General features: G+C 39.7%; 1 protein-coding gene across 3 annotated transcripts in view; it reads right to left on the minus strand.

Moving 5' to 3' along the window:
• LOC137375961 (long-chain-fatty-acid--CoA ligase 6-like) overlaps nucleotides 1-12,614 on the minus strand; it is a 118,152-nt gene extending 105,538 nt beyond the window's left edge. The window contains exons 1-2 of one of the 3 annotated variants that reach the window (XM_068043761.1): nucleotides 12,368-12,614; nucleotides 358-578 (exon numbers count right to left, since the gene is read on the minus strand). In XM_068043761.1, coding sequence (XP_067899862.1) covers nucleotides 358-552 — 195 coding nt within the window. In that variant the 5' untranslated portion in view covers nucleotides 553-578; nucleotides 12,368-12,614. Of the gene's footprint in view, nucleotides 1-357; nucleotides 579-12,367 lie in introns of those variants that run through there. The other 2 variants (XM_068043763.1, XM_068043762.1) reach the window with 2 other exon arrangements.
• Nucleotides 12,615-13,895: the final 1,281 nt, after the last annotated feature.

The following is a 13,895-nucleotide window of genomic DNA, read 5'->3' on the forward strand; positions in this document are numbered from 1 at the left end:
TACAATTGGATATGTAAGCAAGTTGGACAACAGAGAATAAAGGTTGGAGAATGATGGTGTGATTAACCATGTTTTTGGCTGCAAAGCATTTGAAGAGAATGAGGAGGGATTATTCACCATGGTCACAATCATAGGGGCTATTGTTTGTGATTTTGTTTAAGATCATTACAATGCTGTGAGAGGAGTGGAGGCATAATAAGACAGAGTCAAAAGTGTGCATTAACCAAACTTCAGTTTTCTTCTCACCCACATAGTGCTGCAAGTATAAAGCTACTACTTTAGGTGACAATCTAATCAAGCCAAGTTAGTGTCATATTATCAGTTCTTTTGTGCCATAATGACTTGGACAGGACTTACCTCAATTTCCACTGACTGTAGTGAAAGGTCGCAGGGTGGTTTCAGGGCTTTGGGTCTGGTAGTTAACCAGTATGCTACAATAGCTGCTAATGAAGCAATTCCCACCAGTGTTGGTGGAGGAAGATTACGAAAAAACTGGCTGAATTCATCTAATTCCAGTAGCCACAGATTCCTTAAGATTTCCTTTGCTTGCATCTTCTCAATGAGTGAACTAAAAAATTCTGTCACAAAAGGGAAAAACAAAAATCAGTGAGATTACCTTTCAAAATTTGATTACAGTGAGGAGGATGTTGAAGTCTGCATTGGGAGAATGTGTACACTATCCAGCAAAACCAGTCATTGTTCAGGACAAAAATGTAATATTCTATTTCAGCTGTGTACTAAAAGAATGGTTGTTCTATTAGTGTGTCACTGTGCAGCAATAGTTATTGTCATTAAAGTCAAAGGGAAAAAAACATTGGCATTAGAAAATGGATAAACATTGAACTAAACATTTGAAGTTTACTTTAAAATAACTTTGTATCTTGAATTATTGCTTCACCCATTTCATAATACAATCAACAGGATAAAAGCAGCGTCATAATGAATGGCACTGACCCACCAATACTCAGTTCTATTATACTCTAGTTTAGCACCTGGGCAACTAGTTGAGAAGCTGCTTTCTAGTTTGTAAGTCTTGCCCTTTCCAGTAGAAAATTACTGAAAATGAAAACTCAGGGAAACCATTTTTGGAACAGTGAAAATAACTAATATTTCCATATTCAACATTTTATAAGTTATTGTTAAGTAACCAGATCCAACATTTTCTGACATAATTTTGAAAGCAAAACTGAGTATACTGTATTCTAGCTGGACTTCACAATTACAGTTGTCATGCAGAGTTACAGAGCTCAATAAATTAAGGGAATACCAGCAAGTGAGGAGGACATGGGTTGGAATGTGATGTCCTTTTCTACAGCCACATTATGTCTATTAGAAATCTACTTTAAACAGATTTGATTTCCCTATTATTACCAACATCTAAATTTTTAGGATCTTTAGGAATGATACATCATACAGGTTGATGGAACTCTTGCTATTGGCTGCAAATTGAGCTTCCAGTCTTAGCTGTGCCACCATTAGAAGCATGAAAGAGGCTCGAAGAAAAATCAGGTAGAATCACCCCTTGTTGGTCCTCAGGCACTCCCCAAGATTCAATTACAGAGTGGAATCAGCAAAAATCAGAGCTGGTCATTTGCCTCCAGAATGCATGGGTGCAGTGAAACCATTAGAAAAGACAGGAAGTATATATCTTTTTTACAAAAATGCTCAATTCTTCATTTACCATGCAATGTCTTTCAGCATTAGAATACTGTGTTTCATTCTGTTTTAGTGAGCCAAGGTTCACTTATCTTAGTGATTATGTCTTAATGGTTCACCAACAAGCATCCTATTGTATTTGAAACACAATACATAACTTCACTGCAGCATACTAGAAACATTGAATTATTTCAAGTACCTGTTACTATGTGTCTTCATATAGGCAAGTTGTGCACTGACTGCAGGTTCTACACAAAACTTAGAAAAATTCATAGCTAATCTTTCCGCTCCCTTTCCTTTGATAAAATGAATATCTCGTTAGACTGAACTCAACGCTATGAGGACGTCAAAGAAATAAATTAGCTCTGTCAAAGAGAGACGTCCTTACTCAACACAGCCAAAGCATTAACATTAAGAATGGGGAGAATTAAAGTATATTAAAAAGTGATTTCACGAGTGATGTAACCTGTGCCTGAGGTGCACGATAACCCTGGCAGTGCTGCTATAGAATGTAATTTCAAATACTACAGACCTGAATTTAACAGCTCAGTTGTATCATCCAATTGCTGGAAAAAGCAGCAAGTCTGAGGATTGGGAGCAGTTTAGAATTCAGCAAAGGAGGACAAAGAGATTGATTAAGCAGGGGAAAAAAAGTATTACAGTAAACTTGCGGGGAACATAAAAACTGACTGTAAAAGCTTCTATAAATACGTGAAGAGAAAAAGATTAGTGAAGACAAATGTAGGTCCCTTACAGTCAGAAACAGGGGAAATTATAATGGGGAACAAAGAAATGGCAGAACAATTAAACACATACTTTGGTTCTGTCTTCACAAAGGAGGACACAAATAACCTCCCAGAAATGTTAAGGGAACCAACAGTCTAATGAAAGGGAGGAACTGAAGGAAATCAGTATTAGTAAAAAAAAATAGAGCGAGGGAAATTAATGGAGTTAGAGGCTGACAAATTCCCAGGGCCTGATAATCTACACCCCAGAGCACTAAAAGGAAGTGACCCTGGAAATAGTAGATGCATTGGTCGTCATCTTCCAAAATTCTATAGACTCTGGAGCAGTTTCTACAGATTGGAGGGTGGCAAATGTAACCCCACTATTTAAAAAAAGGAGAGAGAAAAAAAAAACAGGGAATTACAGACCAATTAACCTTACATCAGTAGTGGGGAAAATGCTAGAGTCTATTATAAAGCACGTGATAGCAGAACACCTGGAAAGCATAAACAGGATTGGACAAAGTCAGCATGGGTTTACGAAAGGGAAATGATGCTTAAAAAAAAATCTACTGGAGTTTTTTGAGCGTGTAACTAGTAGAATAGATAAGGGAGAACCAGTGGATATGGTGAATTTGGATTTTCAGAAGGCTTGTGATAAGGTCCCACATAAAAAGGTAAGTGTGCAAAATTAAAGCACATGGGATTGATGGTAATATACTGGCACGGATTGAGAATTGTTTGACAGACAGGAAACAGAACAGGAATAAACAGGTCTTTTTCCGGGTAGCAGGCAGTGACTAGTGAAGCACTGCAGGGACCAGTGCTTGGGCCCCAGCTATTCACAATATATATTAATGACTTTGGTGAGGGAACTAAATGTAACATCTCCAATTTTGCAGATGACACAAAGCTAGGGGGGAATGTGAGCTGTGAGGAGGATGCAAAGAGGCTCCAATGTGATTTGGACAAGTTGGCCGAGTGAGCAAATGCATGGCAGATACTGTAAATGTGGATAAATGAGGTTATCCACTTTGGTTGTAAAAACAGAAAGGCAGATTATCTGAATAGTGATAGATCGGGAAAGGGGGAGCTGCAACGAGACTTGGGTGTCCTTGTACACCAGTCGCTGAAAGCAAGCATTCAGGCACAGCAAGCAGTTAGGAAGGAAAATGGTATGTTGGCCTTCATTGCAAGAGGATTTGAGTACAGGAGCAAGGATGTCTTACTGCAGTTATACAGGGTCTTGGTGAGACTACATCTGGAGTATTGTGTGCAGTTTTGGTCTCCTTATCTGAGGAAAGATGTTCTTGCCATGGAGGGAATGCAAAGATGATTTACTAGGCTGATTTCTGGGATGGCAGGATTGACGTTTGAGGAGAGATTGGGTCGACTAGGCCTATATTCACTAGAGTTTAGAAGAATGAGAGGGGATCTCAGAAACCCATAAAATTCTAAAATGAATAGACAGGCTAGATGCAGGGAGGATGTTCCCGATGGCTGGGGAGTCCAGAACTAGGGGTCACAGTGAGGAGAAATCTTTTCATTCAGAGGGTGGTGGATCTGTGGAATTCTTTACCGCAGAAGGCAGTGGAAGCCAAGTCATTAAGTATGTTCAAGAAGGAGATAGACATATTTCTTAATGCCAAAGGGATCAAGGGATCTGGAGAGAAAGCAGGAACAGGGTACTGAATTAGACGATCAGCCATGATCTTTTCTGAATGGCAGCGCAGGCCCGAAGAGCCGAATGGCCTACTCCTGCTTTCTATGTTTAACAATATGAAGTGCATCTCAAAATGTTGGGTCTCCAAGGGAGGGAAAAATAAGAAATTAAAACAAAAGAATCTCACTTTTTTTAATACTGATGGGGGGTACTTTGTTCTGAAAGTACTTCTCTAGGCTTGCCTTTTATTTTAAGGATGCAATACAAGTGCAGGAATTATAAATTAATGGCATACACAAGGCTCAATTTCCTTGCAATTAACTACAAATTATTAATAATTACCTGGTTTAATTATAACAAGATTAATGCATTTTATCAAATCTTAGTCAAAATTAGTTACTTCTGCAGTATTTTCACAGAGTCCTGTACATTTACCTTATTACTCCTAAAGCACCATTCTGAACTGAGTGGAATACAGCAACATGTTGGAGCTTCAGAACCTGCATCAAACAGTAGTAGAAAGTAGATTCTTGCCAGCTATTCCCCAAAACATGAACTTCTATTATCGGCCATATAATTGTACAGACGCACAGAGCCTATGCTAAGCACTTCCTGGCAAGGACAGAGAGAGGATGTGTCAACTTAGACCACACTTCTGCATCTCGAAGCAACTGGCCATATAGCATCACAGACAGAACTGGGTGTAAATCATCTGCCTGACTATATAAATGCCAAGTGTCAATCTTGGCTCAGTGGTGGCACTTGTGCCTCAGAATCAGAAGATTGTTTGTTCAAGCCCCACTTCAGAGACGTGAGCACATTATCCATCCTGACATGTCATTGCAGTACTGAAGAAGTGCTTAAATGTTGAAGATGCTGTCTTTTCAATGAGATGTTAAACCATTATGTTAAAATGTTAAATAACTTTGGTGGATATTAAATGGTATTATGCAAGAAGAACAGTGGAATTCTCCCAGTGCCCATGACTGCCATTTAACCCTCAACCAACACTGCCAAAAGAGATAACCCGGTTATTGATTTCATTGCTGTTTGTGGGGCCTTGCAATGCACAAATTGGTTGCCTTGTTTGCCTGTAATACTTTAAGTCCCCGGTGTACTTAGCAAAATGTGACGCACTTTGGGATGCCCCGAGGATGTGAAAGGCAATCATAAATGCAATTTCTTTCTTTTCTATTGGGTGGTACAAGGGGGGAATGCAAAATAAGTAAAATAATAAATATCTTATCAAATAATCCTAATCAAAGGGCTGTTACAATTTTTGAATTTTTTAGGATATTTAAAAAACCTGCAACAAGTGAATGGTAGCCTGATCACAAATCTCCACTTAAATATTATCAGGTCATAACTATAGCAGCAAAAGTTATTGTGCCATTTTATTTCTTGTTTCTGTTCACTTTTATTTAAACATTAAATATTATAGCAGTAGCCGATTTTACATTATATGAAAGCTGATTATGCCATCACATGGTACTGTCTTCAAATGTAAAATTTATTTGATCAGCTGGGGCTTTCCTGGTTGCTCAATTAATAAGTACATTATGTGAAATGGAACTAACCTCAAAGTAATTAGGAAAATGCTAAGTTTTGCCCCTGGGCTGTATAGAGTTAGTGAATCTAAGCCAGTTGTTGCATTATAATTAGTCCTGGGCTAAGATGGCTAAAATCAGTTGCTGTTCCTGTTCACTGTCAACTGATCCTTGATGAAAAGTGAGTATGTATAGCTATTCGAAGACGGTAAGATCAAAATTAACTGTGATGCATGAAGAGTGGCTCTTTGAATGACATTTTAGTGAGCTGCCAGAATCTGTGAAACCATACCCCAGCACGAGATGTTTGAGATTTATATTTGGAACAAAAGGATCACAATAAAGTATCATGCCAACACTTACTCAAAGCAGACATTCAATTTTTTCCTGCCTTTATTCCTGGAGCCAATATTGTAAAAGAGACACTTCTTCAATAGGAGAAAGTATACAAAGGTTCCCCTCTCACTTCCCATGACAACAATATCAGCAAAATATTAAATTTATAATATTTTTCTCTTACTTCATTTCTACTAGATACATTTGTTCAAATTGACACCCTCACTATTGCATCTTAAAAGATGGAAGGGAACTTTAGCCACTGATATTATACACTAAGCTGAAATGTAATGTTCACAAGCTATGTATAATAGGTGTTGGAGAAAAGTAATAGTTTGGAAATCTGGGTATGAACTGCTCACTGCGTTGAGTCCAAGCAGCTTTTGCATGTTGATAAACTGCCGCCAATACAAAATAATCCTTAATCAACATCGGGTGGAGAGAAAGGCTAGAGCACATCCACTAGTTGACGCCAATTGCTTTGTCAGATTTATATTCATGACCAGTTGGAAGCTGACTTTGACTTTAACTGGAATCCTTGACTAGTTTTGCTGTGAACATTCAAAAACTTCTTTTCACTGCATCTAATATATGATGAGCTGTTTATAGATTTTACCTCAAGGGTCAATTAATACAAGTCTAACTGTCATGCTAGGCCCCTACCTGCCAAGAATGAGGCATATTAATTTTATCATGAACATTGATTTTTAACTGTTGTTGGAGCGAGGAAATGACTTGTTAAACAGATCAACCGTGGCTGGAAAAAAAACATTTACATATTAACAGACACTGAAGGTGAGGAAGCACATTCCAGGGCCTGCAAAGGAGGATACAATCCACAAGGGCAAGGACGGGTTAGACCAGCTGGTCACATGACTGTGTTCCAGGGTTTTCTGTTGAACTGGCCAGAGTTTGAACTCAGAAAGACTGATTGCTCCTGGACTGAGAAGATTTCTCCTGTCTGCTCCCATCTCTTTCTCACAAGACTCTGAATCCATTGAAGACACATGAACCCCAAGAGAGATAAGTCTCCTACAGCGAACAAGATTTAAGAAGAATACTGGGCCTCAACGAAAAGCAAGATCTACCTACAATCAAGGACTCTACAGTGAGCTCAAAGAGCCGTAACAACAACTCTTCAGATATTGCCTCAAACTTTTCCACTTTATTTTTCTTCTGCGCTTTTCTGTCTCTATTTGCATGTGTGTATCGCGAACGCATGCTAGCGTGGGCGAGTCATGTATCCGTAGGCGTCAACCGAATGAGAGTTTAAGTTTAATAAATTTCAACCTTCTTTTCTTTAAACCTGAGTAAACCTGTTTGTGTTGGTTTCTTTGCCTTACAATTGGAATGCGGTGAACAAGGATTCACCAAGGGGGAGCTAAAAACACTTAAAAATTAAACCCTGTTATGGTGAGACCAGATGAAGGCTGAGAGGGAGCCCTAGACACTTGTCTCACCTGGCTGTAACACTAACATAAGGGTCAATTTTAATCCCTCCACCATCCACTCTGTTAGGTAGGAATGGTGTGCACGAGGGACTAAAAATCAGGCAAGTCGATTTACCAGCCCCAGGTCCCTCAGTTCCTGCCTGCAGCCATTTTATCTTGTTGACTTTCAAGTCGACAAAGGATCCCAAAGGATGATGGTATGTTATCCTAGGGTCCCATGATGTAATTAGCACCTCAATGCTATTTCAACTGAAATAAAAGGAGGTCCCACCTTTCAGCCAGTCATTAGAGGAAACCTGGCCTGAAGATTGAGTAGGTTGCAGGATGCAAAGTGGCCGCCCGACTGCAGGAACTCAGATCAGTTGCATCTTAGTGTAATTGGGGTTGTTTGATTCGGAGTGTTCTGGCACTTTACAGATTGTTGATTCCTGATACTTTGGCCTCCATTTTAACAGGCAAATGGTTACTCACCCTCAAGAAACTGCAAAACCTTAGGATGGGTGATGCTCAAGAGGGGCAAGAAGAGCAACAGTGACAGTTGCAACAGCACAGCCTTCAACATGCAGGGAGAGCAGTAGCTGGACATGCAGAAGGCTATAGGTGAGGGGGCCTGCTCATAGATGGCCTTACCCCCCCCAAAAGGATCTACATGCCAAGCATCACTTTTGTCTGAGAAGCAGCATTATAGGAGGCTATGCTTGTCCCAAGCAGGTATTTACTGAGCTCTGCAGCAAGTTGTCTTCTGCCCCAGGGGTTCACGTTATGTCAGTGGCTGGGAAGACTACCATTGCCCTGAACCTCCACCTCTCAGGAACCTTCCAGGTTGCTACTGGGAAGGTCTTAAGGACTTTGCAGTCATCTACCCACAAGTACATCAAATAAGTGATCAACGCACCATTTCCCAGAGGGTGTCAATGCGTATCCTGTTGAGAACAGTCAAAATAAGAGAGCTTTGGAGTTCACAGAAATGACTCATTCCCAACTGCAGGATATCATTGACTACACTCACATTGCCATCAGTGCACCTCAGGACCAGCTGGGGCTTTCATGAGCTGCAAGGGGTTTCATCCCATCAACATGCAGCTTGTATGCGACCGCGTCAATTGCGTTATGTGGGTAGGTTCCAGGTTACCAGGCAGCAACCATGATTTATTCATCTTGCAGCATCCATCCTCTCTAACACCCCACTTTTCCAACCTGGTAAGGATGTTCAATAATGCCTGCTCAGGAATAATGGCCAACCCCTTCAACCATGTCTCATGAGACCCCTTTGCTATACTTGAGCAGATCAGATATAATGGAAGCCATGCTAGCACAAGGAGGTCATCAAGCTCACCATGAGGCTCTTTATAGTTTAGGTACTTTGATTGGTTCTGGTAAGGAGATGGCATAAAGGAGGCAGAGTACTCACCTTTCCTGATCTAGTGATGTCATTGAATCTGTTGTGACACTGCATCCAGGTCCTTGGGGTGATGCCTCTGCTACTAAATTCCTCTGCCAACTCCAACCAGGCTTTCTTTGTCATGCTGTTCTGCATCCTCTTGCCACTTTTCGGAACAGCACTTCCCTCCTGGACCTAACTGCTGCCACTGAAGTGTCTGAAAACTAGAGGTTAACCTTATGCCTCCTTCAGTCATGAAATTTATTTAAGGCTGAGTTAGATAGATTTTTGATAGACAAGGGGGTCAAGGGTCATGGGGGGCAGACAGGAAAGTGGAATTGAAACCACAACCAGATCAGCCATGATCTTATGCAATGATGGAGCAGGCTCGAAGGGCTGAATGGCTTACTCATGCTCCTAAGTCCCATGTTCTTCCAGCCATCTCTTAACTGCACCATAATAGTAAAGCAAGTTGAAAGCAGTCCTAAAATTGAATGAAAGCAATCCTCTCCTTTAACAGGTATGTTCAGACTTTAATCTGGGAGACAGGATTACCATTGGAAGTTGCACGGTCTAGGTGGGCCTGTTTTCGACATGATTCACCAACCTGCCCATCAATCTTATTACAATAAGATGTGTCGTTAAAGTATGAGGAAACATGAAGGAGAAATGATTGCAACACAACAATCAACAGTCAGATTACCAGGATCTGATAGAGTTAAGTACCTACTGCGTTACATTAACACGTTCACATAATGCACAGATTATGCATTGTACTGGTGGTGCTAGCTGTAGCTGGGTATATAATGGAGCATATATTTGTAAGTTTATCTCCAGGCAGCAATAAAATTCTTTTCCTAGAAATATGTGGAAACTTAGAATGCTGGTCCAGTTAAAGCATATTGCACTGACTTCAATGTACCTAAAAATATTCACTGTTCTGAGTACATAAAAAAAAAACACTATATAAAGCTATCTTTAATTCAGCATAGGATCGGCCTTCAGCCTTGAGGAAGTCATATACCGGTATTATTGGTGTGGGAAATGGAAAGGTTACATTGGTACAATAAGGGTGGTTCATTGAGGTTGGTAATAAGGCAGATCATTGAGACACAGTAGCCAAAGGTTTTCTCTGTTTAGTCTTGTGCAATGGATGACATGGGATTGTTTGATACTGATACCAGGTAATGGTACCAGGTACCAAATGTGAAAAGGTTCAACAATAACAACTTGCATTTATATAGCACCTTAATATAGTAAAGCATTCCAAGGTGCTTCCTAGGAGCATAATCAGACAAAAATTGACAGCATCCAGGTCACCGCAGTCTGCTTGATTGGCACTCCATCCACCACCTTAAACAATCACTCCTTCCACTATCGGTGCACAGTGGCAGCAGTGTGTATTATCTACAAGATGCACTGTGGCAACTTCGACAGAATCTTCCAACCTCTACCACCTAGAAGAACATGGGCATTGGAAAACAACTACCTGCAAGTTCCCCTCCAAGTCACACCATCTTGACTTGGAAATATATTGCCGTTCCTTCACTGTCGCTGGGTTAAAAACCTGGAACTCCCTGAGTGTAACCTGAAATCAGCAGAATGGGTATGGAATTGAACACATTTTCAGGTCTAACTTCTAGACCTTACCTTGGAGGAATTTCCTGGCCAAACATTTTTGCAGCATCATTTTGTAATATTCATATAAACTTAAAAACAAATCAATTTTTCAGACAGGATATATTCTCAATAATCTGAATGACATTTTTTTTTTTTAATAGAAACCAGATATTTTCTAGATAGAATTTATAATTCAGCTACATGGTCATAAAGTGTAAATCTCTTACTGATTTTAGTAGGTGATTTATCTCACTTTTTCAAAAAATACCACTGTGTGTCATACTGAAATATGTACGAGAAATACCAGCTAGCTTTATTTAAGACTGTAGTATCAGGCAGTGTGGCACCACAACTTGTGGTACTCCAAAGTACTGTACTTCAGCCTCACACATGCGCCAAGATACTGTGTAACCCACATATGGGATTAAAAGCCTCACAAAATTACCACTATGTGGAATAACTGGTTTCTGAGACACTGCACCATGAAATTTCAGTGTTCCGAAACAAATATTGTTACACCAAAACTTAGTCAACAACAATTTGCAGTGCCTTTCATATCAAAACATTCCAATGTGCTTTAAATAGCGAGAGTAGTGGGGGAGGGGCAGCAAGAGAGAAAATGAACAAAAGAGCAGGACCTGAAAATAATTGAAAAGGAAAAATGAGAGTAGGGGCTCAGGTCTAAACAGACAATCAATATTCACATTCATGTGGATACAGAAAGAGATCCAAAGACAGAACCATCAAGATAAAGGGTGAAAAGTCACATCCATTCACTTCTGTCTGGTTTTCAGAAAAAGAAAGCTGTTATTCTCTACAACAACTTCGACCGTCATGATACAATAAATCCCCCAGGAGAAAGAAATGAAGGATCCAATTAGAATTCACTTGTAGTAATCTGAACAACCACTTTAACTGTTGAAGGTGACCCATTTGACTTAGGTAAATTACTTTTTCCCTTCCTCTAACCATGAATATTTCATGTTTTGTATATATGGAAAATATATTGCACTATGCATCAAAAGCTGGCAAAAGCAACTACTAGTTTCACTAAAGGTGCAACAATATGTTTAAGCCTCTTTCACACCAAAGTATTCTTATGAATGAGCTAAACCCCTTCCTGCAGTGTCCTGGAGAGTAACATTATGAATGATGTTGCAAAGCCTGCCATCTCTATTCAGTATTCTGCCCATTAATAGTGCCTTAGCATTTTTAGTTTACTCATGCACGCTGATCAGATTTTAAACCTAAACTGTGAAGATATTTCATAATGATCTTAGGCCTGTTTTTAATTTTGGGTATAATGTATAAGAAAACAATCTTACTAGTGAGCAGGGTAGTGATACAGCTTGCTAAAGATCCAATGTACTGTGCCACAGGATAGTGGATCAGGGCTTAATCCACAATTCCTCACACGTTACATTGCTGCACCCAGTACTACTTGTGAGGCAGTCACTGTGAAAAAGAAATGGGTACTTTCTCACACAGAAGAAGGGAGAATCTAAATGACAGCCATCCCAGACTGCTCTTGGGCATCTATAATGGTTGGTTTCACAGCAACACTGGCAAGGACCTGAGAATAGGCTGTCCATCCTTCCTCACAGCCAGAATGCTTCATAATTGCATAGGGCTCAGAGAAAGACAAAGAGAAGAAAAATACCTTAAGAAAGGGTCTTAACCACAATAAAATAAATTACTCCTTCCCCTTCTAAATGTATGCATTTTGATACATGTAAATATTGCACAGTATACAATGTAATAAGCACATCAGATTTCTTAATCTGTTCTATAACTACTTCCAAATATTTAAACCTTTTTTCACAGATTCCATTACTACAAGATTCCAATAAAAGGAATACATACAAAAATATTCTGCCAAAGAAACCAGAACAAAACCTACAAGGAAATAAGATCTATAAAATGGTATTAATCCAAATTTCTTTATTAGCAAGAGATGAAACTGCTGAACTGCTTTAAGAAGATCTTACCTCAAACATTCAGCATCCTTGGTGCAGCAGCAGCTTTGGGCACTTTCCATTCGAAACAAGCAGCTGTGGATGTGAAAATCTTTTTTATACTTGTGGGAGGGACAAAAGTTACAGCACTTGAATCATCTGCGTGCTGCTTTAAAAAAAAAGGTGGCTTGATGCCAAGCCCACACTTTGTAAACCCCAAGAATACAGTCCAGTACCTCACACTACTGAATTCATCCAGTAACGAAGCAGCAGAGCCTCCCACTCTGAGATAGCCAGGCTTATGCCCGAGAATAAACTCTGCATCTGATTGGCAGTAGGCTGACGAGTGGAGCAGCTGACTAAGTCGGCCCTGCCTTCCTGGATTTGTTAAAATGTCAAAAAGGCTCAGTTCCTCTAATAACATCTAATGTTTCAACACTAGAAACTAGTGAGGAAACTTAATATTTCATTAGAAAAAATGTCATCTTTGTTGTTAGTTTAGAACACACAGTGACCTCTTTAAATAGGTCTTTGATAGACACTAATTAGCATATTGTGGTTTTTGTTTTAACCCATTTTTACAAGTCACTCCTCAGGTATATAAATTAGATTAAGTGTTCTCCCTCCAGTAAAATTTCCACTTTAACCTTCACAACAAGACCTGTGAGATCTGATTTGTAGTTAATGATTAGGCTAATCAGATAAGTAAAGAGTAATGAAGTAAAAAGAATTAAAAACAAAAAATGCTGGTGATATAAAGCAGGTCGATCACTAGATCAGCTGGTTAACATTTTAGATCCAGACCCTCTGTCAGAATTGCTGAATTTAAAAATAAATATATTCTCATTATGCATTCTGTTTCTGCTATTTATATTTAAAAATACTGAGGTAAACAATTTGGAGTTAAATGTAATTGATTTAAATTAGTGTTATCACCAGGCATTTTTAAAATGTATCAGGCCCAATAATCACCAACTATGCAGGTGTTGGATTTCTTGGCCTAGAAATTCGATACCATGGGAGAATGTGCTGAGAAAATGATTATGGTGAGAAAGTAACCATGTCACTTAATAGTGTTGCAAGCAACACACAAAATCCATGCTTCCTGCTTATTAAAATGATTTCTGCTTGTAGCTAGTGCTAGTTCTTTGCTTGCATGCATGAATGGGGGTTGTGGAGGGTGCTGCATTTTGGAAGGCCACAATGCAAATGAGAGGCAGCCTTAAAGGGAAAGTGCATTGTGGCTGCAGGAAGTGGTTCAATTGCTTCTATAGCAAGATGGCTGAAGCTGTGAGGGAATGTGCACCAAGATTCTCTGTTGTTGCACTGGAAGCCTTGGTGCAAGAAGTGTTGGGGAAGAGGGACATCCTCTACCCATCAGGGAGCAGGAAGTCATCCAGGCATCAGATATGCAGGCAGCTGGAAGAGGTTATGAGCGAGGTGAATTCCAGCAGCAATGTTCCATGGCCATGGATGCAGTGCTGGAAGAAGTTTAATGAGTTGATAAGAGTCATCAAGCTAACAGTGTTGTTCAATTGGCTTCTTATCACAGCTGCACCAC

Source organism: Heterodontus francisci, chromosome 12 (genome assembly GCF_036365525.1).
Source record: "Heterodontus francisci isolate sHetFra1 chromosome 12, sHetFra1.hap1, whole genome shotgun sequence".
Lineage (NCBI taxonomy): Eukaryota > Metazoa > Chordata > Chondrichthyes > Heterodontiformes > Heterodontidae > Heterodontus > Heterodontus francisci.